The sequence below is a fragment of the Pseudophryne corroboree genome, chromosome 6 (genome assembly GCF_028390025.1).
Source record: "Pseudophryne corroboree isolate aPseCor3 chromosome 6, aPseCor3.hap2, whole genome shotgun sequence".
In the NCBI taxonomy this organism is placed as follows: domain Eukaryota; kingdom Metazoa; phylum Chordata; class Amphibia; order Anura; family Myobatrachidae; genus Pseudophryne; species Pseudophryne corroboree.
The window spans coordinates 57,040,333-57,063,492 of record NC_086449.1 but is presented as its reverse complement, the minus strand read 5'-3'; the positions used below and the strand labels follow the sequence as shown (position 1 = coordinate 57,063,492).

The window sequence follows — 23,160 nt, the reverse complement described above, 5'->3', positions numbered from 1 at the left end:
ACAGCACTGTTGATGCGTTCCACAAGGTACCCTGGCAGAGAATCACCCCTTAGCCAAAGTCCTGCGACTAGTGATTAAATATGGTTGAAGGCTGCGCTCACATTGGGGGATGGTGGCTGAGTGTGCAGCTGACCTGGAGGTGTCCCACCTCCTGTTACAATTGCGTATTTCGTGGTGGTCAGCGCGCTCTAAAGGGTGTGCGAGGGATTGGATTGATTGGAGAGGTGGATGGTGGTGTGTGAAGTGATGTGTTCTCTGTGTATCTATTTGTAGGGGATGTGGTAATGATCACTCGATGTAAATGAAATATAGGATTTTATTTGGATGTAATAGGATTAATATTCCATAGTCAATAATGAATGTCCCAGGTTGGTTCACCACTTATCAGGTGTGTCTTGCAGACTACCCTTTCTCTGAGTATACCCTCCTATTGGTATACTGATGGAGCTACAGCTCAGGTAAATGTTAGGTATGCCCTAGGGGCCACCTTTACCATAGGTGTGGATGGTCCTATGTATCCTCTGATGCTGTGTCTATTGTTAGGTTTGTGGTTAAGTTTATGGTGTGACTAGTGCGGCGTCCCGCCTGTCAGACCCTTCCGTGTGTGGCAACGAGTGGCGTGGTCATATACTGTGTAATGAAACTTACCGCCGGGGGCAGGTGCTACCTGCCGCCGGTGACCAGTTCTTAGCCGTCCTCAAGCCTGTGTTCCTCGATGTATCCTCTCTGGGTGTCCTCCGTGTCTCAGAAGCCGCGCACCTTGTCTGTAAATGCCGGTCTCCTAAACTCCCGTCCCGTCCTCTGACTTCCTGGTTCGCGCGTCACGTGCCGGGTCACGTGAGCGCGATGTGTGCGGAAGCGTCTCCTTCTCCAGCCGGAGAGAGGAGAATGTATGTGGCAATGTCGGTAGTAAAGTCTGTGGGTCCCAACGCGTTTCAGCACTGATGCCTTTTTCTAGGGTTACCCATATGGTGTTCAGTGGCTTATTTATGCTGTGATCGCTTTCCTGATTGGTCCTTCCTCGGTGTCCCAATCTCTATTCTGATTGGGAGGCGGACATGTCAATCATCCAGATTAGGTGTCAGTGATTGGATGTGTGACTGTTTTGATTGTGTACATGAATTGGGTGTTAATCGGATATCCTTTACATAGGAAACCTTGTATTTATGTTGATGTGTGTTAACCTGCATGGTGGAAGAAGGTTGTGTACCAAAAAATGTACTGTTGGAGGGGAGATACTGAATGTTTTTTGTTGTGATATAAAGAAATTGTCACCGTTAGTGATACTGTGAATATTTTCTATATTGTGATAGAAGGAATTGTCACAGTTAATGGTACTGTGAACATGAATGGATATTTGTTAATATAATGCATGTGTGTTGTTATTGTGTGGTCGTAATTGTCACAGTTAATGGTACTGTGAACATGGTTGGATATTTGTTAATATATTGCATGTGTGTTGTTATTGTGTGGCCGTATATGTCCTTTACTGATGATTGCGGACCAGGGTGATATGGTGGTATGTGTCGATGACTGGCCCATATTGGGGAGGGAAGTGGTGCAGAAGGTCTCAAATGGGGGGATGTGGGATCAGCTTGTACTAAATGGCTGTTGCTGATTCTAGTAAATTGTTCTGGTGCGTGTATTGTATGCTGCACCAAAAGTGTCAGCAGTACCTAGCTAGATTTTGTTAATATGAACATTGAGGATGAGCGAGTGTGGGGGGGGGGATGAAAGGGCAGGTGGGGATAGGATTGCAGGTACATTATTTTTGCTGTAGCTGTGATTTACATGGCAGTGGTCGTGTTGTACTCTATATTAAGGCCTCGTGGTGCGAGTGTCTTTAGATTGAAGATCCACCTGAGTTCTTCTCTATTGATTTTTTTCACATAATCCCCCCCTCGCCAGTTGTTAGTAACCTGTTGTATTGCTATGAATTGTATTTTGGATGGGTCCTGCATGTGTGTCTCCTTGAAATGTTGTGAGACGCTGTGTTGTTCATAGCCTTTCTTTATGTTGTGGATGTGTTCAGAGATCCTGATCTTAAGTGTTCTAATGGTACGCCCGACATATTGTAGTCCGCACGGGCATGTGATCAGATAGTAGTCTGCAAGACACACCTGATAAGTGGTGAACCAACCTGGGACATTCATTATTGACTATGGAATATTAATCCTATTACATCCAAATAAAATCCTATATTTCATTTACATCGAGTGATCATTACCACATCCCCTACAAATAGATACACAGAGAACACATCACTTCACACACCACCATCCACCTCTCCAATCAATCCAATCCCTCGCACACCCTTTAGAGCGCGCTGACCACCACGAAATACGCAAAAGTCCTGCGACTAACATGAGGAGCTGACCTGCGCAACCTCTTTTAAAACCTTCCAAATGCCCATCATGCCACGCTCACCTGGGGAGGAGACGCAGGTTCCTGATTGGTGGTATCCCACCTCAGGTATTTCCCTACTCCCTCCCACAGCTGGCCTTCTCCTGCTGACCACATGCTGGGTCAGGCTCCGAGTTGTCTGTGAGAGACCAGGATGGGACAGGGGACAGTAAACAGAAGGAACAATGACAGGGAAATTGGTTTAAGTCCTGATTGTCCCCTGTGGAGGAGAAGCTTCAAAGAGACATTACCTGGTCCTCAAATGTATTTCCTGTGTGACCATATAAGGATCATAGATGGACTCAATAGGCATGGCAATGATAACCTGTAGTAACCTCATACCAGACTGGCATTCTCCTACAAGAACATAACATGACAGCACTAGGTGCAAGGTCACAGCACACCTGTATTTACCTGGGTAAGATTATAGTACAGAATATATAGGGTAATGGATGAACACACACATGGGGTAATAGTGACACAAGCCAGAGAGACATGGGAACAGAAGGAATAAAAAGTACATTAAACGCTATAAAGATTGCAATGCCATAAATACAGTTTTACCCTCTGTCTCATATCTTTACATTCCTTCCTCTACTTTTTATTCCTGTTCTGAAGTGTTGAGGAAACATTACCACCCAGGAGCGGTGGGTGCAGGGGAGAGAACATCATGCATGTGTGTACCACCTGAGTCCCACAGGGTGATGTCACACCAGACCCATGTGGTAAGAGGCAGTAGTGTTAAACAACCAGCAAAGACAATATTACAATATGACACATTCATTTTCACCAGCAGGGGATTTAGCAATTCAGATGTTGGGTATCCCCACTCCGCAACATTGCAAACTTTTACACCCGGCCCACCTATTGGGTGTACTAATACCTGTTCCTCTGGCACAACGGGGCAGGGAGTACCTTCCACCTCCCCCCCTTGCACAAGGAACAGCTGCCTAAAGGCAGGCCAATGTTGGGGTTCTGCCCCCAGCACTTCCGCAACTCTGTCCAGTCCTTCCTTCCTCAAACCCCAACTAGGGGGCTGGCAAATTTCCGTACAACACGTCTCAATACCTAGTGCTGAGGATGGACCCTTCATCAGAAACAATTCAGCTGGTGGCTGCAGGGGAGTCACCAGCACAGGCTGGTCCTGTGCCCGCGCTCCCCCCTCAAAAGCCAGTATCTCACCTGCAGCTCCTTCTGCGCACACCTCCTCCTGGATAATCTCCTCCCCCGCCAGTCCTGTGCGCTTGGTAGCTGGTGGGGTACCAGTCAGGGTTTTAACAACTGAAGCTTCCACAATTATCTCCACAACTTGCTCTTGCTCTGCAGATGGAAGGGGTGTGGGTGGCACTGTGCCTTCACCCTGGTAAAGGAGACGAGATAGCAAGCGGCATCTCCCAACCTCCACTTGATCTGTAGTTGCTAGGATCTGGCTTATGGCAGGCACATCCCTCGGCACATAGTTACAGTCCACACTTTCACAGGTATTACGGTGGTGCAACACATCCTTTTCTGGTTCCTGCTCTGATATTATGTTAACAGTCTCTGCTACCAATGTCACTGATGAATCACAGGGTACGTACCAGTATTCACATCGCAGCTCCTCATTCCCCAAATTGTTAAAATGGAATAATCCTTCATAAACTTCTTGTGGAGTTAGGGTAGCAGGAGATCCACAGGGCATGTTCTCATCAGCCTTCCTCAGTGAAATGAATGGGGCTGCCATTGCCAATCCGTCGCGATGAGCCTCCCCCAGCTGAATAAGCTGGGCATCCTGGAGCAAGAGGCCATCCGTGACTGGTATGTTTGTAGTCGGGGAGTGGAACAATACTCCCCCATCCATGGTGATCTCTTGGGCACAGTCTTCATTGATTCCCTGGCAGCTGGTTACTAGGTCTACATCTTCCACCTCAGCAAAAGGGAAGGTGTAGCACAGCTCCTCCTGGGATGTCTGTATTGTGGGCATAGCCTTCACTTCAGCGCTAGCCTCTCCCAGCATAGTACACCGGGCAACTGCTTCCCTTGGGTGTGGGAGAAGCTGTTGCAGACGGTGCCTTTCTGCATCCACCCTGCAACACTGGTCTAGCCATGCTGGGGTATCCAGGAGCCCCCGATCCATTGCCTCTTCCTCTGCCACAATGAAGCACTCCTCCAGACACTCCAGCTGTTCCCACACACTCATCCCTGGGCCGAGACGAAGGATCCACGTCCGGTAATCGGTGAACGCTTTTGTTGGATCCCGCTGATCCTGGAGAATAAGCTGGAGGATTTCCCTGCGAGTGCAGAATTGGAAAGGGATGCCTCGCAGCTGGCATTCTGCTATCAGCTCCTCCATGCTCATTTCTTCCAATGTGGTTATGGGCCCCGCTGACAATGACTTTACTCCCTTGGTAACAGGCACTTGCAAGGTGGACCCCTCAGTCATCTGCCTGGGTTGCAGTGGCCCCAATTTGGATATTTCCTCTGGCTCTAGCCCAGACGATAATTGATTCTGGACTTGCCCTTCAGCCTCAGAATATTGACTTCTCTGTATAATTTGGGTCACTGTAGCAATCACTTCCTCTGTGAATTCTACAAACTCTGGCTCCCTCAGCAGATTCCATGAGGCTGCCTCACTTTTACAGTGCAGGAATGCATCCCCCAGGTAACACAACTTGTCCTGTATGCTGGATACTCTCCAGCCACTGATCATCCGCATAGCTTCATTCCAGTACTCCCAAATGTACTGCATCTTTATAGCAATCAATAACAGATCCGGCTTACCAGCCTGCCGATACACCGACACACCTCCATCCACGAGCTCCACTGCCCTGGGAGACTTGAGGCATTCATTTTCTTTCCTCGGAAACATTTTCTTTTGCACAGGACTGACACCTGCTCACTTGTTACCACCTCACTGCAGATCCTCTTGCATTACATATGGCCTGATCCTCTGTTCTCTGCTGGGCCTTCACGCTTCCTGCGGTCGTTGTTTGGTGTCTGAATGATCCCACTGCTGCCGCCAAATGTGAAGATACGGGGTTCTTCTAATCACTCAGACACAGAGCCGATGAAACCAAAGTGATGGTTTATTTCTCACAGCACACAGGAATAGATAATTCACAGGAAGCAGAAGTAAATATAGCCCAGAAACAGTATACAGGTAGCAGTCCAGATAGTAAGTCCCAGTAGAGGATTTAGGTCCACAGCAATTCCGTGCAGAAGTTCCAGATAAACAAGTCCATACAGCAGAACTATCACTGAGTCCACACAGCAGTGATAGCAGATTAGTCCATGCAGTAGTAGTAAGTACATATAACTCCACACAGCACTGTTGATGCGTTCCACAAGGTACCCTGGCAGAGAATCACCCCTTAGCCAAAGTCCTGCGACTAACATGAGGAGCTGACCTGCGCAACCTCTTTTAAAACCTTCCAAATGCCCATCATGCCACGCTCACCTGGGGAGGAGACGCAGGTTCCTGATTGGTGGTATCCCACCTCAGGTATTTCCCTACTCCCTCCCACAGCTGGCCTTCTCCTGCTGACCACATGCTGGGTCAGGCTCCGAGTTGTCTGTGAGAGACCAGGATGGGACAGGGGACAGTAAACAGAAGGAACAATGACAGGGAAATTGGTTTAAGTCCTGATTGTCCCCTGTGGAGGAGAAGCTTCAAAGAGACATTACCTGGTCCTCAAATGTATTTCCTGTGTGACCATATAAGGATCATAGATGGACTCAATAGGCATGGCAATGATAACCTGTAGTAACCTCATACCAGACTGGCATTCTCCTACAAGAACATAACATGACAGCACTAGGTGCAAGGTCACAGCACACCTGTATTTACCTGGGTAAGATTATAGTACAGAATATATAGGGTAATGGATGAACACACACATGGGGTAATAGTGACACAAGCCAGAGAGACATGGGAACAGAAGGAATAAAAAGTACATTAAACGCTATAAAGATTGCAATGCCATAAATACAGTTTTACCCTCTGTCTCATATCTTTACACAGGGTATCAGGATCCTGCTGTATCTAGACAACTTGTTGATCCTGGCGAACTCCCCAGAGGTTCTTCTCCGTCATCTGAAACTGACGGTCCAATTCCTGCAAGCCCACGGGTGGCTCATCAACTGGAAGAAATCCTCTCTTGTTCCTGCTCAGAGCATGGTACATCTGGGGGCGTTACTGGACACACACAACAAACATTTTTTCTTGTCTCCGGAGAAGGTCCTGAAACTTCAGGACAGGATACGATGCTTCCTCTCTTGCCCTCGTGTGTTGATACACTCAGCGATGCAAGTACTAGGCCTCATGGTGTCGGCTTTCGACATGGTGGAGTACGCTCAATTTCATTCTCGCCCTCTGCAGCTGTTAATCCTTTCCAAGTGGGACGGCCTGCCTCACCGGATCAGGTCTCACATGATTTCCTTAACTCCGTAAGTTCGTCTGTCTCTGAGCTGGTGGCTCCAGGACCAACGATTGAGCAGGGGTCGTCCCTTCTGGATCTCCAACTGGGTCCTCCAAACGATGGATGCCAGTCTGCAGGGTTTGGGTGCGGTGTTGGAGCAACACTCTCTTCAGAGTCGGTGAACCAGGGAGGAATCTCTCCTCCCGATAAACATTCTGGAGTTGCGGGCAGTGTTCAATGCTCTGGTACAGAACAGGCCTATTCAAATACAGTCGGACAATGCCACCACGGTGGTGTACATAAATCATCAAGGTGGCACTCGAAGCTGAATGGCAATGCAGGAAGTGTCAAAGATTATTCTATGGGTGGAACGCCATCTGCCAGCCATATTGGCAGTGTTCATTCCGGGGGTCCTCAAAGGGGAAGTGGACTTCCTCAGTCATCAGGATGTACATGCCGGAGAGTGGAGCCTTCATCCGGAAGTTTTTCAACTCCTAGTGGATAAGTGGGGGCTACCAGATGTGAACCTGATGGCGTCTCGACACAATCACAAGGTTTCCGGTCTTCGGCGCAAAGGATAACAGATCCTCAAGCAGCTTTCGTGGACACCCTGGCAATTCCATGGAACTTTCGGCTGGAATACGTGTTTCCTCCAGTGCCACTCCTGCCCAGGGTAATAAGGAAGTTCAAGCAAGAAGGAAAATTACTACTTCTAATCGCTCCCGCGTGGCTCAGATAGCATTGGTTCTCAGACCTGCAGGGTCTCTCGATAGAGTGTCCTCTTCTACTTCTGCAACGCCCAGACCTCCTCGTTCAGGGCCCTTGTGTCTACCAGTATAAGGCCCGACTGGCTTTGACGGCGTGGCTCTTGAAGCTTCAGTTGTGAGGGCCAAGGGATTTTCTGAGGCGGTCATTCAAACTATGTTTAAAACCTGTAAACCGGCTTCGGCTCAGATTTATTATAGGGTCTGGAATTCTTACTTCACCTGGTGTGCAGCTAAGAATTGTGATGCGTATAAGTTCAGTACTGCCAAACGTTTGGCTTTTCTGCAACAGGGCATGGACTTAGGCCTTTGGCCTCCTTCAAGGTTCATATTTCAGCCTTGTCGATATGGTTTCAGAGAAAAATTGCAACTCTGCCTGACGTTCATACTTTCACTCAGGAAGTTTTACGGATTCAACCTCCCTATGTTCCTCCTGTGGCTCCTTGGGATTTGTCGGTTGTTCTGGATGCCCTACAAAAGTCTCCATTTGAACCTCTTGAGTCTGTGGACCTTAAATGGCTTACACTTAAGGTCTTATTTTTGCTGGCTATTGCCTCTGATAGAAGGGTTTCAGACTTAGGTGCCTTGTCCTGTCGGTCACCCTTTCTGATTTTTCACCGTGACCGTGCGGTTCTTAGAATCTGCCTAAGGTGGTGTCGTCTTTCCACCTTAACCAAGATATTGTGGTTATGACCTTTATCTCTCCTGGTTTGTCCTCCAAAGAACGGTCTTTGGATGTGGTACGGGCCCTCCGTATATATGTGAAGAGAACCGCCTCTCTTAGGAGATCTGATTCTCTCTTTGTCCTTTTTGGTTTTCACAAGTGTGGCTGGTCTGCGAATACGCAGACCTTGGCCAGATAGATTAGAATGGTGATTGCACAAGCTTATGTACAGACTGGACTTCCAGCTCCTGCTACTATCAAGGCCCAGTCTACTCGGTCTGCTGGACCTACTTGGGCGGCTCTCCGTGGCGCATCCCTAGAACAATTGTACAAGGAGGCTACGTGGGCCTCAGTGAACACGTTCTTCAGGTTCTATGCCTTTGATACTTCCCAGGATGATTCCTTTCGACGCCGGGTTCTTGTGCCCGCTACAGTGCATCCCCTCCCATGAGGAACTGCTTTAGGACATCCCTGATGTTATTCCCTGTGGAATACCAGTGTACCCCGCTGCAGAAAAGGAGATTTATGGTAAGACTTACCATGGTTAAATCTCTTTCTGCGAGGTACACTGGATTTCACAGGGCGCCCACCCTGACGCACTTAGCTTCTTTGGGTTTGTATGGCATTAGCCGCTTGTAACTTCTCCTGTCATGAGAATGTGGTTGTCTGTGGCTACTAACTACTGTCGTCTCTTTTACCTGCTACTGCATTGGACTGGTTGAAAAAACTGAGCTCCAGTGCCTGGAGGGGGTGATATAGAGGAGGCGGTGCAGTGCATCCAGGGAACAGTCAAAGCTTTAGCCTGTTGGTGCCTTGGATCAAGGTCCAACTCTACACCCTGATGTTATTCCCTGTGGAATCCAGTGTACCTCGCAGAAAGAGATTTAACAATGGTAAGTCTCCTTTTTAGCTCTTCCTCTGTGTAGTGTGCACTATTACTTCCCACCCGCTCAGTGGCAGTGCAATGCTTCCTCCTTATACTGTGGCATCTTCTCCTTAGGCTCACGGCTTATGTTGCGAAAGTGTTCGCCTTGGCTGCAAAATTAACCGATGTTAATAGAAATGAAATTTGCGATTCTGTGAAGTGGCTGATACTGAATAAACAAAAGCCGGATGGGTTATTCCAGGAGGATTTCCCCGTCTATCATCAGGAGATGGTGGTATGTATGAACACATTGTGGCTTTCTTTTCAAAAACAAAACACAAGTTTTGAACCTCATTTTATGCAAGATACATTTGACAACAGAGTTTTCCTGCACAAATGTAGTTTTACTCTGTGCTCTTATGGGACCCTGCTCCTACTTGTATTTACGTCCCAGTCTGTGTCTTCCTGCTGGCCTGCATTCCTCTCCTCACATTTTGGCATGGACCCAACATTTTCTTTCCTTACCATTATAATCATACAACAAAGACAACAAATTAGTACCCTCAGCCTTTGCTGGGATCATTCCTGTTATCTGATTGGCTACATATAATTTTATGCCTTCCCATTATAAAACTGAAGATGCTTTGGAGAAGCTGAGGTGTTTTAAGAGCTATAGGGCACAGTGTCCCCACCAAGCAGCTTTCCCTTACATATCTGTACCCGTTGATGCCATCTAAAGTGTGTCTCCTCTTGATAACATTTGAGACATGTATGAAAATTTCCAGAGGTAAGTCCTCTGAATCACATTAAAGAAATGTCCCTTGTACATAGTAGATGACCAAGAATTACATGATACACTGAAAATACGCAGTACGTCCTGGGTAGAAATAAAAGGGAAATTGGTAAGCCATTGCCTTAATCCAGTACTAGAGACCTCATGGTTAACAGGTTCCCTTAAAAAAACATATAGAAATAAGATATAGCCTTTTGAAACAGAGGACCCCCTAAGATAATTTTATCACATGGCTTATCACAATCCGATGCTGACTTACAGTGGACACATAGGCCCTGACTTATCAAGCCTTTGAGAGTGATAAATTGCACTGTGATAAAGTACCATCCAATCAGCTCCTAACTGTCATTTTTCAAACCCAGTCTGTAACATAACAGTTAGGAGCTGATTGATTGGCGCTTTATCACTCTCTAAGGCTTGATAAATCCGGGCCAAAGTGTTAGGCCTATGCAAGGCGAAATGGGAATTTAAAGTTGTCATGGAAAAAATTGCAAAAGTGGCCCTATGTGGGCTCTCTAGCAGCAGAGTGCGTCCAAGATATGGGGCATGGCCTTTATGTAAGGGGCCTGGCCTTGAGTAAAATACCATGCTCACAAGTCACCCCCTTCCGTCCCATTTTCATCATGCAGGGGCATGCCCAGTGATCCGAGAGCACCTAGCAACTATTCACTGATTGCTCTGCTAAGCACAGCTGGAGGAGATCTGTTTCATAAGACAAGGATGCCCTCATCTCGTAATGTTAAGAGACCCTCAGCGGGATACTCTGCTTCCTGTGACAGATGCCAACAGGCTGTTCATGCAAGTGAAACACTACTAGCAGGGACAGTTCTAGACCAAGAAGAGCCCTAGGGTGAAATGTTCCTTTGGCACTCCCCTTAAAAAGAAATCTATACTGTTTTTTTCTGTGTACAAAATAAAAATACACCTTACCTATTTGGTGGTTTGTCTGTAATAGGGAACATCAGGGGAAATTAACCCTCCCTGGCAGATAGTCATTTCAGTCACTATTCACGGTCCAGAAAATGCCTATTTTTGAAGAAATATATCCATCATCATCATAGAACAAAGGTTCAACCAGACTTGTGCCAATTCCTGCCCCCTTGGTTTCTCCATTCTCCTGTCCCAAAACCATGTGTTTGGCTTGCAGAATATGCATTTTTCTAATAGGCTGCAAGAAAACTTAAAAAAAAAAACATTCTATACAGTGGGAACTACTCTCCACCATGTCTAAGAAAAATAAATTACATTTTTATTTAATTGTAAAGATTATGGACACAAAAATGACCAAAGCAGCAGCTTGCATTAGTGGCACATTTGCATTCAACCAATCAGAAAGGTTTTGCATGTGTTAGCGAAGGTTGTTATTATTATCATTATCATCATCATCATCATCACCGTCATCCTCATCGTCGTCGTCGTCATCATCATCATCATCATCATCATCATCGTGTATTTCACATCTGCCCACAGCCACCTGAAAATTATACAGATTACACAGATATATGTTGTATGTGTTCTACATCCAGAGCCAGTGCAAGGTCTCTTGGCACCCTAGGTAAAACTTTAATCTCCCCACCCCCACACACACACATCAATACCCACTTCCAAACCCCTCAGGTGAAAGTGTAGATGTGGCATCTCAGTAGTTGAACAGTCGCTGTCTGAATGAAGTTCAACAAGGATGCCTCTCACAGAAACATCCTTACCTTTTTGATTGGTAGACTCAGATTGCCCCCCAGATCCCGACACCATAGGCAGCCGCCTAAAGCTGCCTAATGGTAGAGCTGGTCCCACCTACATCTATACTCAATTGTGTGGACATGGCCTTACTGTACTCTGCCTGTGTCCAATCAATCCGTCCACTATTCCCATATATATTCCACTATAGCCCAGGTTATGCACAAGTGGATTCAAGTTCTCAAAATCATGCAACACTCTACTTCATTCCCTCTATGTCATACAGTCATTTCAATCTCATATCTCCATCTTGAACTAACACATAGATAAATGTATGTTCTATGTATTTGTGTTTTACACAGGGTGGCTTAACACAGGGAGCTAAGGAGTTGGATACTACACTGACTGCCTTCGTCCTCATCGCTATGCTGGAAAGTGAAGATCTCTGTGGACACATTGCTGTAAGTGCCTGGACCAGTTCTCACCTGAACAGTTTCTCATCCCATTCAGCAACCATGACCCTTAAAGAGCCACCTCTTGTTTATGTCTTCTTTTTCCACCTGCTCTATTAGTAATGGGTTGTGAATGTAGAAAGCCCAGTCCATCAGAAAGCCTGAGTGTAGCATCTGGTATATTGATAATACAATCCACACTGACAGCATAGCACAATATCCCAATGTCCACCCATGAGCCAAAATATTATGACCACTGCCATATCAAATGAATGACATTGACTATCTTGTAACATCGGCACATGTCAAGGTCAGGGATATATTAGATGGTAAGCTGACATTCGGTACTCATAGTCAACATATTGAATAAGGACAATATGAGCAGGTGGTTTTGAGAAGGGCTAAATCATGGTGGTTATGCTAGCATTTCTAAAATGTAAGGTTGGTGATCTACCTTGACCTTGAGTCATGGTGAGTGCCTACTGACAGTGTATTAAGGAGGGAAAAAACCATGAACCACCGACAAGTTGTTGAGCAGCCAAGACTCATCTGGTATGAACCAACAGAAGGGCTACTGTTGCACAAAAATTACAGAAATATATAATGAAGATGATGGAAGTGATATGTCTTGACACTCAGTGCCTTGACCCTTGCTGCATATGAGGATACATAACCGCAGACCAGCAAGAGAGCCCACAATAGTCCCTGTCCATGGCCAAAAGTGCCTACATGGAGCATGCAAGTTTTAGAGTTGGACCCTAGAATAATGAAATAAGGTCACCTAAATCTCATTTTCTGTTGCATCCTGTTAATACACAAAAGGGGAGGGGGGAAAGGATTAGCACACTGGGTTAGTCCCCTAGGGGGAAAAAATATATATATCTCGATAACTGTGCCAGTATAAGAAGGGAATATCTATCAAATTGTTCGCTGTTTAGCATGAGAAAATGTTTATATAAAGGTTATTAAAGAACTGCTGGTGCTCCCCAGAGTTGTAAGTAACACTAATAGGATTTTTTGGGCACTCTTATTATTATTAATAAAAGTGCCAAAATAATAGAGTTGTCCTTTTGCATCCTGTTAATACCCAGCACTGTGTGCCTCACTTACTGTGCCTAGGGGAGAATTGACACCAGTATGCACTGTGGGGGAAAAAACACTCCAATAAATTCTGCTTCATCTGCATGGAGCATCTCCTGTACCCTACATACCTTTACTAAAAATAAACCTCCAAATATTGTTATAATAATATTTATTTGAGAACTTACTCTCTTTTTTCACCCCAGAATCTACGTGGAAGCATTGACAGTGCAGTATCCTATATAAGTGAACAATATCCATCTCTGAACAAACCATATTCTATAGCAATTGCTTCATATGCACTGGCCAGAGCCGGAAAGCTGCCGGATGCAGAGAAGCTGATGTCTGCATCTACAGGTATAGTAATGGGCATAAATTAAGTACCCCAACTCCATTTAGGAGACCTATCTCCTGCAGATGCTGGAGCACTAGTGGAATAATATTTATAGCTCATGATGACCATTGGCAATACTGTCTTGTCTGGCTGATTACATATTGGCCAGTCCAGCTGATAGTACTGACATTTGATGCTCCTATTTGATTATTAAAACAACATATGTTGATTTATTGGTATTTAATTACTTTTTAGATTGAAAATGAAGCTCTAAGTTTGCACTTGTCTATATGGCGCTTCATTACATATGTTATATTGTGTATAAATAGGGTAATGCATCCTCAGCATATACTACTAACACTGTCAAGCCTCAAATCTTTTATATTGTGTATCTGGTGCAAATGCTACTGTTCTTCAGCTCTACGGATCTTGAGAACAAAAATAAATTGGGCCTAATGCAGAGTTGTATGGAAACTTGATTGAGTATGTATGATCTTGCCCTGAAATCTCTTTCCAGATAACAATCACTGGGTAGAGCCGAACTCCCACCAATTATCCCTAGAGGCTACATCCTATGCAATCCTCGCACTTCTCAAGCTAAATAAGTTTGAGCAGTGTGGACCAGCAGTTAGATGGATAACAGAGCAGCAATTCCGTGGAGAAGCTTGGGGATCAACACAAGTATGTACCCCCTACATTAAACTCACATTGACAAATTGTATAAATGTAAACAGTTCATATGGGTGTGAGAGAGTCTGAGTAAGGGGCACATCACAATCAACTGATCCAAAAGGCAAATTTGACAATACTCGAGCTCAAGATGATCCTGAGTTTCTCATTGACAAATCATGGACGTCAGCAAAGATTTTCAGCGATATTCTCAATAGCATAAGAAGTCAGTTTCTGTTGAATTTATGCTTTAATCTTGGGTTAACCAGTTCCCTATCTCTATAATTATTGTAGCATTTATTTTGTTGATGAAAATATTGACTAAAAGTATTAGTCGACTACAGTTTATTTCAGAACTAAAATTAGAATAAAATGAAAACTGAGATCCACTGACTAAATCTTAACTAAAACAAAGCAAAAAAAAAAGCGACTAAGACTAAAACTCAATTTAAAATCCTTGTCAAAATGAACACTTAAAGTAGATTTTTACATTTTTTAAAGAACAATTATATGTTCTAGATATTTGCAGAAAACAAATATGCACTTGTTTATTCTAACAAACTTAAGGCATTCATTTGTATATGATATATGGGAGCAGTGTGGTAAGTCAGACTCAGTATGTAACACATTCTCAGCCTACTGAGCCTAGATTGCATACTGTAATTAAAGATATGCAAACTTCTCAAGGAAATGTTCTTCAGCAAAATTCACTACAGTATAATTTACTAGGAGCTACAATTCTCTACATTTAAAGATTATTCAGGATCAATGAGCATTGGTGAATTGTATATTCCACAAAGTGGTCTTCCTGTTGTCTGAGACATGTGTTTCTAAAGGAAAGACTCAGCCACTGATTTCACAGTCATTGCTACCTCTCATCACTGGGACTTTGGGCTGGGATGCAGTTAAAATGTTGACATCACAATGTTGACAGTTATGAGAATGCCGACATGGAAACAACAACATTCTGCATGGAACGCCAGTGGATATTAAGGGTTAGGCTACAGGAGGAAAGTTTTGCTTAGGCTGCCTGAGGGAATGTTTGAGTTAGGCAACTAGGGAGGATAGGATTAGGCACTAAGTGGAGGTTTAAGGGTATACTTGTCAATACTCTAACATAAGTTAAAATGTTTGTGCCCTGGAAGTACCTGTCTTACTTTACAAGCTGTGTATATTAGTACCATGCCTATTGGACAGGGATATTAGTACCATGCCTATTGGACAGGGTTATTGCACAGGGATATGATGTTGGCTAGATCTTAGTGAATACAAAATCTCATACAACCCTACAGTATGTAATATGTTTACAATAAATAATAATAATAATAATAATAATAATAATACTATGGATATTAGACATAGTTTCTCAATGTTTGGATGCATGTGTTATTGCAATGATATTTTTGATCCTAAACTCATTAGAATGCTGTTGTCATTAAAGTAAAACCTATACACTGTCCTACATCTTTTTGTTCTAGGCTACTATCATGATGTTCCAGGCTCTTTCTCAGTATCAGATTGATGTCCCACCTGCCAAAGATTTGGATATGGATGTCTCTTTTAAGCTCCCTGGTAGATCGCAAGGTACAACTCATCGCATCAATCTTCAAAATGCCATGTTGGCACGCTCGGACCAGGTGAGAGCTTACGTGGTTTGATGTGGGCAATGTTAAGCGTGGCACTTATCTTTGTGGTGCAGATATTGGAATGTGGGTGATTATCTGCAATGTGCTCACAGGGGAGAATGTAACACCGTGTACTTGATGGAGATGTTTTCAAGTGTTAACTGAAGCAATACGTCTCGTTGCAGACATCAATAAATCAAGAATTTGTGATCACTGCGAAAGGGAAGGGACAAGGTTCTTTGAGGGTAAGTGTAATACAGAGTTTATAACCAATTTATTTACTTAATTTTAAGATTTTGCAAATTGCATATAATTATATGTGACTAATAATAAATAAATAAATAAACAATATTCTGGCCACAGACACATGGATTTCTGCCTTGATGTAAGGTATTTTAAACAAAATCCAATTATTTTCCAATTATTCAATCACAATATACAGGTTGAGTATCCCTTATCCAAAATGCTTGGGACCAGAGGTATTTTGGATATCGGATTTTTCCGTATTTTGGAATAATTGCATACCATAATGAGATATCATGGCGATGAGACCTAAATTTAAGCACAGAATGCATTTATGTTACATATACACCTTATACACACAGCCTGAAGGGCATTTTATCCAATATTTTTTATAACTTTGTGCATTAAACAAAGTGTGTCTACATTCACACAATTCATTTATGTTTCATATACACCTTATACACACAGCCTGAAGGTCATTTAATACAGTATTTTTAATAACTTTGTGTATTAAACAAAGATTGTGTACATTGAGCCATCAAAAAACAAAGGTTTCACTATCTCACTCTCACTCAAAAAACTCTGTATTTCGGAATATTCCGTATTTCGGAATATTTGGATATGGGATACTCAACCTGTATTGGCTTATTCAGTGACATGTTGGTAAATCTGTAAGTCTGTGCAAATATACTTTGACTGTATTATTAGTGTCTCATGACAACACAAGAGATTGGCCAGATCAATGCTGCCACCTGCCTGAGAGAGTAGTAACTGAGGACTCAGTCAACACCTTTAAGATTGGGTTAGATAAATTCCTATTGGATAAAGGTATTCAGGGTTATGGTGCGTAGGCACGCATTATGGTTACTTTAACTAGTCCTAACATAAAAATGACTAGTCCTATAATAAGACTGCATAGGAGACCACAAATAGGTTGAACTCGATGGACAATTGTCTTTTTTCAACCTTAGTTACTATGTTACTATGTTACCTCAACATGCAACATACCTATGGTCAGATTAGCATTTTATGGCTTACACTTCTCCAAGTCTTTTTACTGTATCACGTCCCTAATGCAACCTCCCTCTCTGACAATACCCAGCAGCAATAATAGGTGGTTAGCAAAGATAATTTATGTTGCCACTTTTTCACTAAGTGTAACTAAAATTGTGCATATAAATATATATTTCTTAATATCTCTGGTCTGATCAGGTCTTTAAATAAAAAAAACGTTCTCTTCTATTTCACAAACCGCAACATTTATATCCAACATTAACATCTACATGCAGATATATTTGAGAAAAAATAGTGTGACCAATTGAACATAATTTTGGCTCATTTTATTATTATGTTTCTAAGTATGATTTTTCTGTGCAAAATTTACTAATTGGATATGTTTGTTTCTAGTACATCTTGCAGAATTTTTAAATGGACATGTTGCGCACACCCCTACACCCCAGTTTCTGTTAGTGCCCCAGGAATACTGATTACTTTGCATTAATTATTAATCAATGACAATGTCATTCTTACTCCAGGTGTCCTCTGTGTATTATGCTATTGAGACAGAAAAGGAGAAGAAATGTAATAACTTTGATCTCTCTGTGAAAATTAAAGATGAACCTTTAGGTGAGTATATGTGTCCTTAGAATTGTGTTTTACAGTAGCATCTTCTGTCTGTATGGCTATAAAGAGGAGACATCTATTATCTCTACAACAATTTCCAACAAGCCACAATGTTTTTGGATGTCTTATACGGCACAATGTTGATTTATTGTTTGTGTTACCAGGTGTTCAGTGCCAAATTTTGTTTTTCACTTTTAATCAAGAGGTTCTCAGTCGCGGTCCTCAAGGCACGCCAGTGGTCCAATATTTAGATATATCCATGGCTGAAGCACAGATGGTTAAATCAAATTGACTGAGGTGCTAATTCAGTTACCTGTGGCCAAGTATGGATACATTTAAAGCCTGGGCCATTGTGGTGCCTTGAGGACCGCGTTTGAGAACCTCTGCTTTAATTCTCAGTTTGTCTGGATAATCTATTTCCCAAGCACAGACAATGCATCAAGCCACGTATGTACAAGTTTAGGCTACCGGGGGGAAGATCCTAAGATTCTCTAGAGCAAAACTCTACAAAAAAGTATACGCTATAATGGCTATGGGAAAGTTAAGTTCCAGTCCACTTTAAAAACAATGGGGACTGCAGTAAATGTCATTACTTAGCTGAACGCAGGAGATATAGATGTGTTCTTATGCTCCAAACATCCACACACCATACGGCGTTGCAGAGCCTCTTCAAGAAGTGCAGCGCACCACATTTTTCTGTAAATTATGCATCTTATTCAGATGAAGTCTAACACCAATCACAATGTATTAGATTCACTAGGCTACGACTTTAACAACACAGGAATTAATTATAAACATGTTCTTAGTTGTAGACTTTCTCATGCACAACAGGACTTGGCATGAGAAAAAAGATTTAGACACAGTCACAAACAGATGTACAACTGTTGCCAGGGTTGGACTGGCCCACAGAGGTACAGGGGCACAGAGGCCCATCTCCTCCTCTAGGAATCAGGTTCCAAACTGTGCACTTGAGTTAAACATTCTGCATATTCCTCATTGTATTTACAGAAAATTGATATTTAGCAATATATATACTGTATATTTATTAAGTGACCCAGACCAGACCAAGCCTCTGTGTCCACACCCATAAATATGGGCCATTAAAAATGCATTCCCCCGGAGGGCCCTTTATGCCCCAGTCCGACACTGAGTGTCGCCCATCAAAATGATCAGTGTAAGCTAGCAATGTAGTTTTGTTGCTCACAGTTGTGTGAATTAGATACACATTTTGAACAAGAGAAACGCTCAGCATGGCCAAGTCGCCCAGGACATGGTGCTCCAAGTGGGGACATTTGCCACAACTAGAACCACAGTGTATGGGAACACATCTGTATTTCTGATTCAGAATTGCAAGATTAGGGTGATGGACAAACCATAAGAGGGGGGAGCTTTCATTTTACAGTGAGTCACCAGCCAAGGAAGTATAGATTGGTGCAGTTTCATAGGCAAGGAGAGAAGAAAGGAGAAGACACTGTATGAATTGAGAGACATGGGACACAGCTGTAATTTCAAGGGAATAAGCAGAAAGAGATATGAGAACTGAAGGGGCAGATAGCAGTTACAGCATAGTGTGGTAGAGTTCGAAGCAATGGAGGGGCAGAAACAGTACTGCTATGTGAGTGGGCAGCAATATATTGGGACAAGCAGTGTAAGAACCAATGGATACAGAGATACCAAGCAAAGACAGTGAACAAAGATTTCTGCAGTGACTTTATGCAGGAATTGAGAATGCAACAGACCTACAGAACTGTACACCGTATTTTCTCTGACGTCCTAGTGGATGCTGGGAACTCCGTAAGGACCATGGGGAATAGCGGCTCCGCAGGAGACTGGGCACAAAAGTAAAGCTTTAGGACTACCTGGTGTGCACTGGCTCCTCCCCCTATGACCCTCCTCCAAGCCTCAGTTAGATTTTTGTGCACGAACGAGAAGGGTGCACACTAGGTGGCTCTCCTGAGCTGCTTAGTGAAAAAGTTTAAGTATAGGTTTTTTATTTTCAGTGAGTCCTGCTGGCAACAGGTTCACTGCACCGAGGGACTAAGGGGAGAAGAAGCGAACTCACCTGCGTGCAGAGTGGATTGGGCTTCTTAGGCTACTGGACATTAGCTCCAGAGGGACGATCACAGGCCCAGCCATGGATGGGTCCCAGAGCCGCGCCGCCGGCCCCCTTACAGAGCCAGAAGACAGAAGAGGTCCGGGAAATCGGCGGCAGAAGACGTCCTGTCTTCAATAAGGTAGCGCACAGCACCGCAGCTGTGCGCCATTGCTCTCAGCACACTTCACACTCTGGTCACTGAGGGTGCAGGGCGCTGAGGGGGGGCGCCCTGAGACGCAATAAAAACACCTTAGATGGCGAAAAATACATCACATATAGCTCCTGGGCTATATGGATGCATTTAACCCCTGCCAGTTTTTCCTTAAAAAAGCGGGAGAAAGGCCGCCGAGAAGGGGGCGGAGTCTATCTCCTCAGCACACAAGCGCCATTTTCCCTCACAGCTCCGCTGGAAGGACGTCTCCCTGACTCTCCCCTGCAGTCCTGCACTACAGAAACAGGGTAAAACAAGAGAGGGGGGGCACTAATTTGGCAGATTAATCAATACAGCAGCTATATAAGGGAAAAACACTTATATAAGGTTATCCCTGTATATATATAGCGCTCTGGTGTGTGCTGGCAAACTCTCCCTCTGTCTCCCCAAAGGGCTAGTGGGGTCCTGTCCTCTATCAGAGCATTCCCTGTGTGTGTGCTGTGTGTCGGTACGTTGTGTCGACATGTATGAGGAGGAAAATGGTATGGAGGCGGAGCAATTGCCTGTAATAGTGATGTCACCCCCTAGGGAGTCGACACCTGACTGGATGGTCTTATGGAAGGAATTACGTGATAGCGTCAGCACTTTACAAAAGACTGTTGACGACATGAGACAGCCGGCAAATCAGTTAGTACCTGTCCAGGCGTCTCAAACACCGTCAGGGGCTCTAAAGCGCCTGTTACCTCAGATGGTCGACACAGACCCAGACACGGACACTGACTCCAGTGTCGACGGTGAGGAAACAAACGTGTTTTCCAGTAGGGCCACACGTTACATGATCACGGCAATGAAGGAGGTTTTGAACATTTCTGATACTACAAGTACCACAAAAAAGGGTATTATGTGGGGTGTGAAAAAACTACCCGTAGTTTTTCCTGAATCAGATGAATTAAATGAGGTGTGTGATGAAGCGTGGGTTTCCCCCGATAAAAAACTGCTAATTTCTAAAAAATTATTGGCATTATACCCTTTCCCGCCAGAGGTTAGGGCGCGTTGGGAAACACCCCCTAGGGTAGATAAGGCGCTCACACGCTTATCAAAACAAGTGACGTTACCGTCTCCTGATACGGCCGCCCTCAAGGAGCCAGCTGATAGGAAGCTGGAAAATATCCTAAAAAGTATATACACACATACTGGTGTTATACTGCGACCAGCAATCGCCTCAGCCTGGATGTGCAGTGCTGGGGTGGCTTGGTCGGATTCCCTGACTGAAAATATTGATACCCTGGACAGGGACAGTATATTATTGACTATAGAGGATTTAAAGGATGCATTTCTATATATGCGAGATGCACAGAGGGATATTTGCACTCTGGCATCAAGAGTAAGTGCGCTGTCCATTTCTGCCAGAAGAGGGTTATGGACGCGACAGTGGTCAGGTGATGCGGATTCCAAACGGCATATGGAAGTATTGCCGTATAAAGGGGAGGAGTTATTTGGGGTCGGTCCTGGTGGCCACGGCAACGGCTGGGAAATCCACCTTTTTACCCCAGGTCACCTCTCAGCAGAAAAAGACACCGTCTTTTCAGGCTCAGTCCTTTCGTCCCCATAAGGGCAAGCGGGCAAAAGGCCACTCATATCTGCCCCGGGGCAGAGGAAGGGGAAAAAGACTGCAGCAGGCAGCCTCTTCCCAGGAACAGAAGCCCTCCCCCGCTTCTGCCAAGTCCTCAGCATGACGCTGGGGCCTTACAAGCGGACTCAGGTACGGTGGGGGGTCGTCTCAAGAATTTCAGCGCGCAGTGGGCTCACTCGCAAGTGGACCCCTGGATCCTGCAGGTAGTATCTCAGGGGTACAAATTGGAATTCGAGACGTCTCCCCCTCGCCGGTTCCTGAAGTCTGCTTTACCAACGTCTCCCTCCGACAGGGAGGCGGTATTGGAAGCCATTCACAAGCTGTATTCCCAGCAGGTGATAATCAAGGTACCCCTCCTACAACAGGGAAAGGGGTATTATTCCACGCTGTTTGTGGTACCGAAGCCGGACGGCTCGGTGAGACCTATTTTAAATCTGAAATCCTTGAACACTTACATACAAAGGTTCAAATTCAAGATGGAGTCACTCAGAGCAGTGATAGCGAACCTGGAAGAAGGGGACTATATGGTGTCTCTGGACATCAAGGATGCTTACCTCCATGTCCCAATTTGCCCTTCTCACCAAGGGTACCTCAGGTTTGTGGTACAGAACTGTCACTATCAGTTTCAGACGCTGCCGTTTGGATTGTCCACGGCACCCCGGGTCTTTACCAAGGTAATGGCCGAAATGATGATTCTTCTTCGAAGAAAAGGCGTCTTAATTATCCCTTACTTGGACGATCTCCTGATAAGGGCAAGGTCCAGGGAACAGTTAGAGGTCGGAGTAGCACTATCTCAAGTAGTACTACGACAGCACGGGTGGATTCTAAATATTCCAAAATCGCAGCTGATTCCGACGACACGTCTGCTGTTCCTAGGGATGATTCTGGACACAGTCCAGAAAAAGGTGTTTCTCCCGGAGGAGAAAGCCAGGGAGTTATCCGAGCTAGTCAGGAACCTCCTAAAACCAGGCCAAGTGTCAGTGCATCAATGCACAAGGGTCCTGGGAAAAATGGTGGCTTCTTACGAAGCGATTCCATTCTGCAGATTCCACGCAAGAACTTTTCAGTGGGATCTGCTGGACAAATGGTCCGGATCGCATCTTCAGATGCATCAGCGGATAACCCTGTCTCCAAGGACAAGGGTGTCTCTCCTGTGGTGGTTGCAGAGTGCTCATCTTCTAGAGGGCCGCAGATTCGGCATTCAGGACTGGGTCCTGGTGACCACGGATGCCAGCCTGAGAGGCTGGGGAGCAGTCACACAGGGAAGACATTTCCAGGGCTTGTGGTCAAGCATGGAAACGTCATTTCACATAAATATCCTGGAACTAAGGGCCATTTACAATGCCCTAAGTCAAGCAAGGCCTCTGCTTCAGGGTCAGCCGGTGTTGATCCAGTCGGACAACATCACGGCAGTCGCCCACGTAAACAGACAGGGCGGCACAAGAAGCAGAAGGGCAATGGCAGAAGTTGCAAGGATTCTTCGCTGGGCGGAAAATCATGTGATAGCACTGTCAGCAGTGTTCATTCCGGGAGTGGACAACTGGGAAGCAGACTTCCTCAGCAGACACGACCTCCACCCGGGGGAGTGGGGACTTCACCCAGAAGTCTTCCACATGATTGTGAACCGTTGGTAAAAACCAAAGGTGGACATGATGGCGTCCCGCCTCAACAAAAAACTAGACAGATATTGCG

At 44.7% G+C, this 23,160-nt stretch overlaps 1 protein-coding gene across 1 annotated transcript in view; it reads left to right on the top strand.

Annotated features, from left to right (window-relative positions):
• The window catches only part of LOC134936120 (complement C3-like), a 192,289-nt gene that overhangs the window by 153,127 nt on the left and 16,002 nt on the right, over positions 1-23,160 (top strand). The window contains exons 26-32 of the mRNA XM_063931029.1: positions 9,229-9,388; positions 11,926-12,024; positions 13,302-13,452; positions 13,947-14,110; positions 15,577-15,735; positions 15,909-15,968; positions 17,502-17,592. Of these exons, the coding sequence (XP_063787099.1) occupies positions 9,229-9,388; positions 11,926-12,024; positions 13,302-13,452; positions 13,947-14,110; positions 15,577-15,735; positions 15,909-15,968; positions 17,502-17,592 (884 nt within the window). The remainder of the gene's footprint in view (positions 1-9,228; positions 9,389-11,925; positions 12,025-13,301; positions 13,453-13,946; positions 14,111-15,576; positions 15,736-15,908; positions 15,969-17,501; positions 17,593-23,160) is intronic.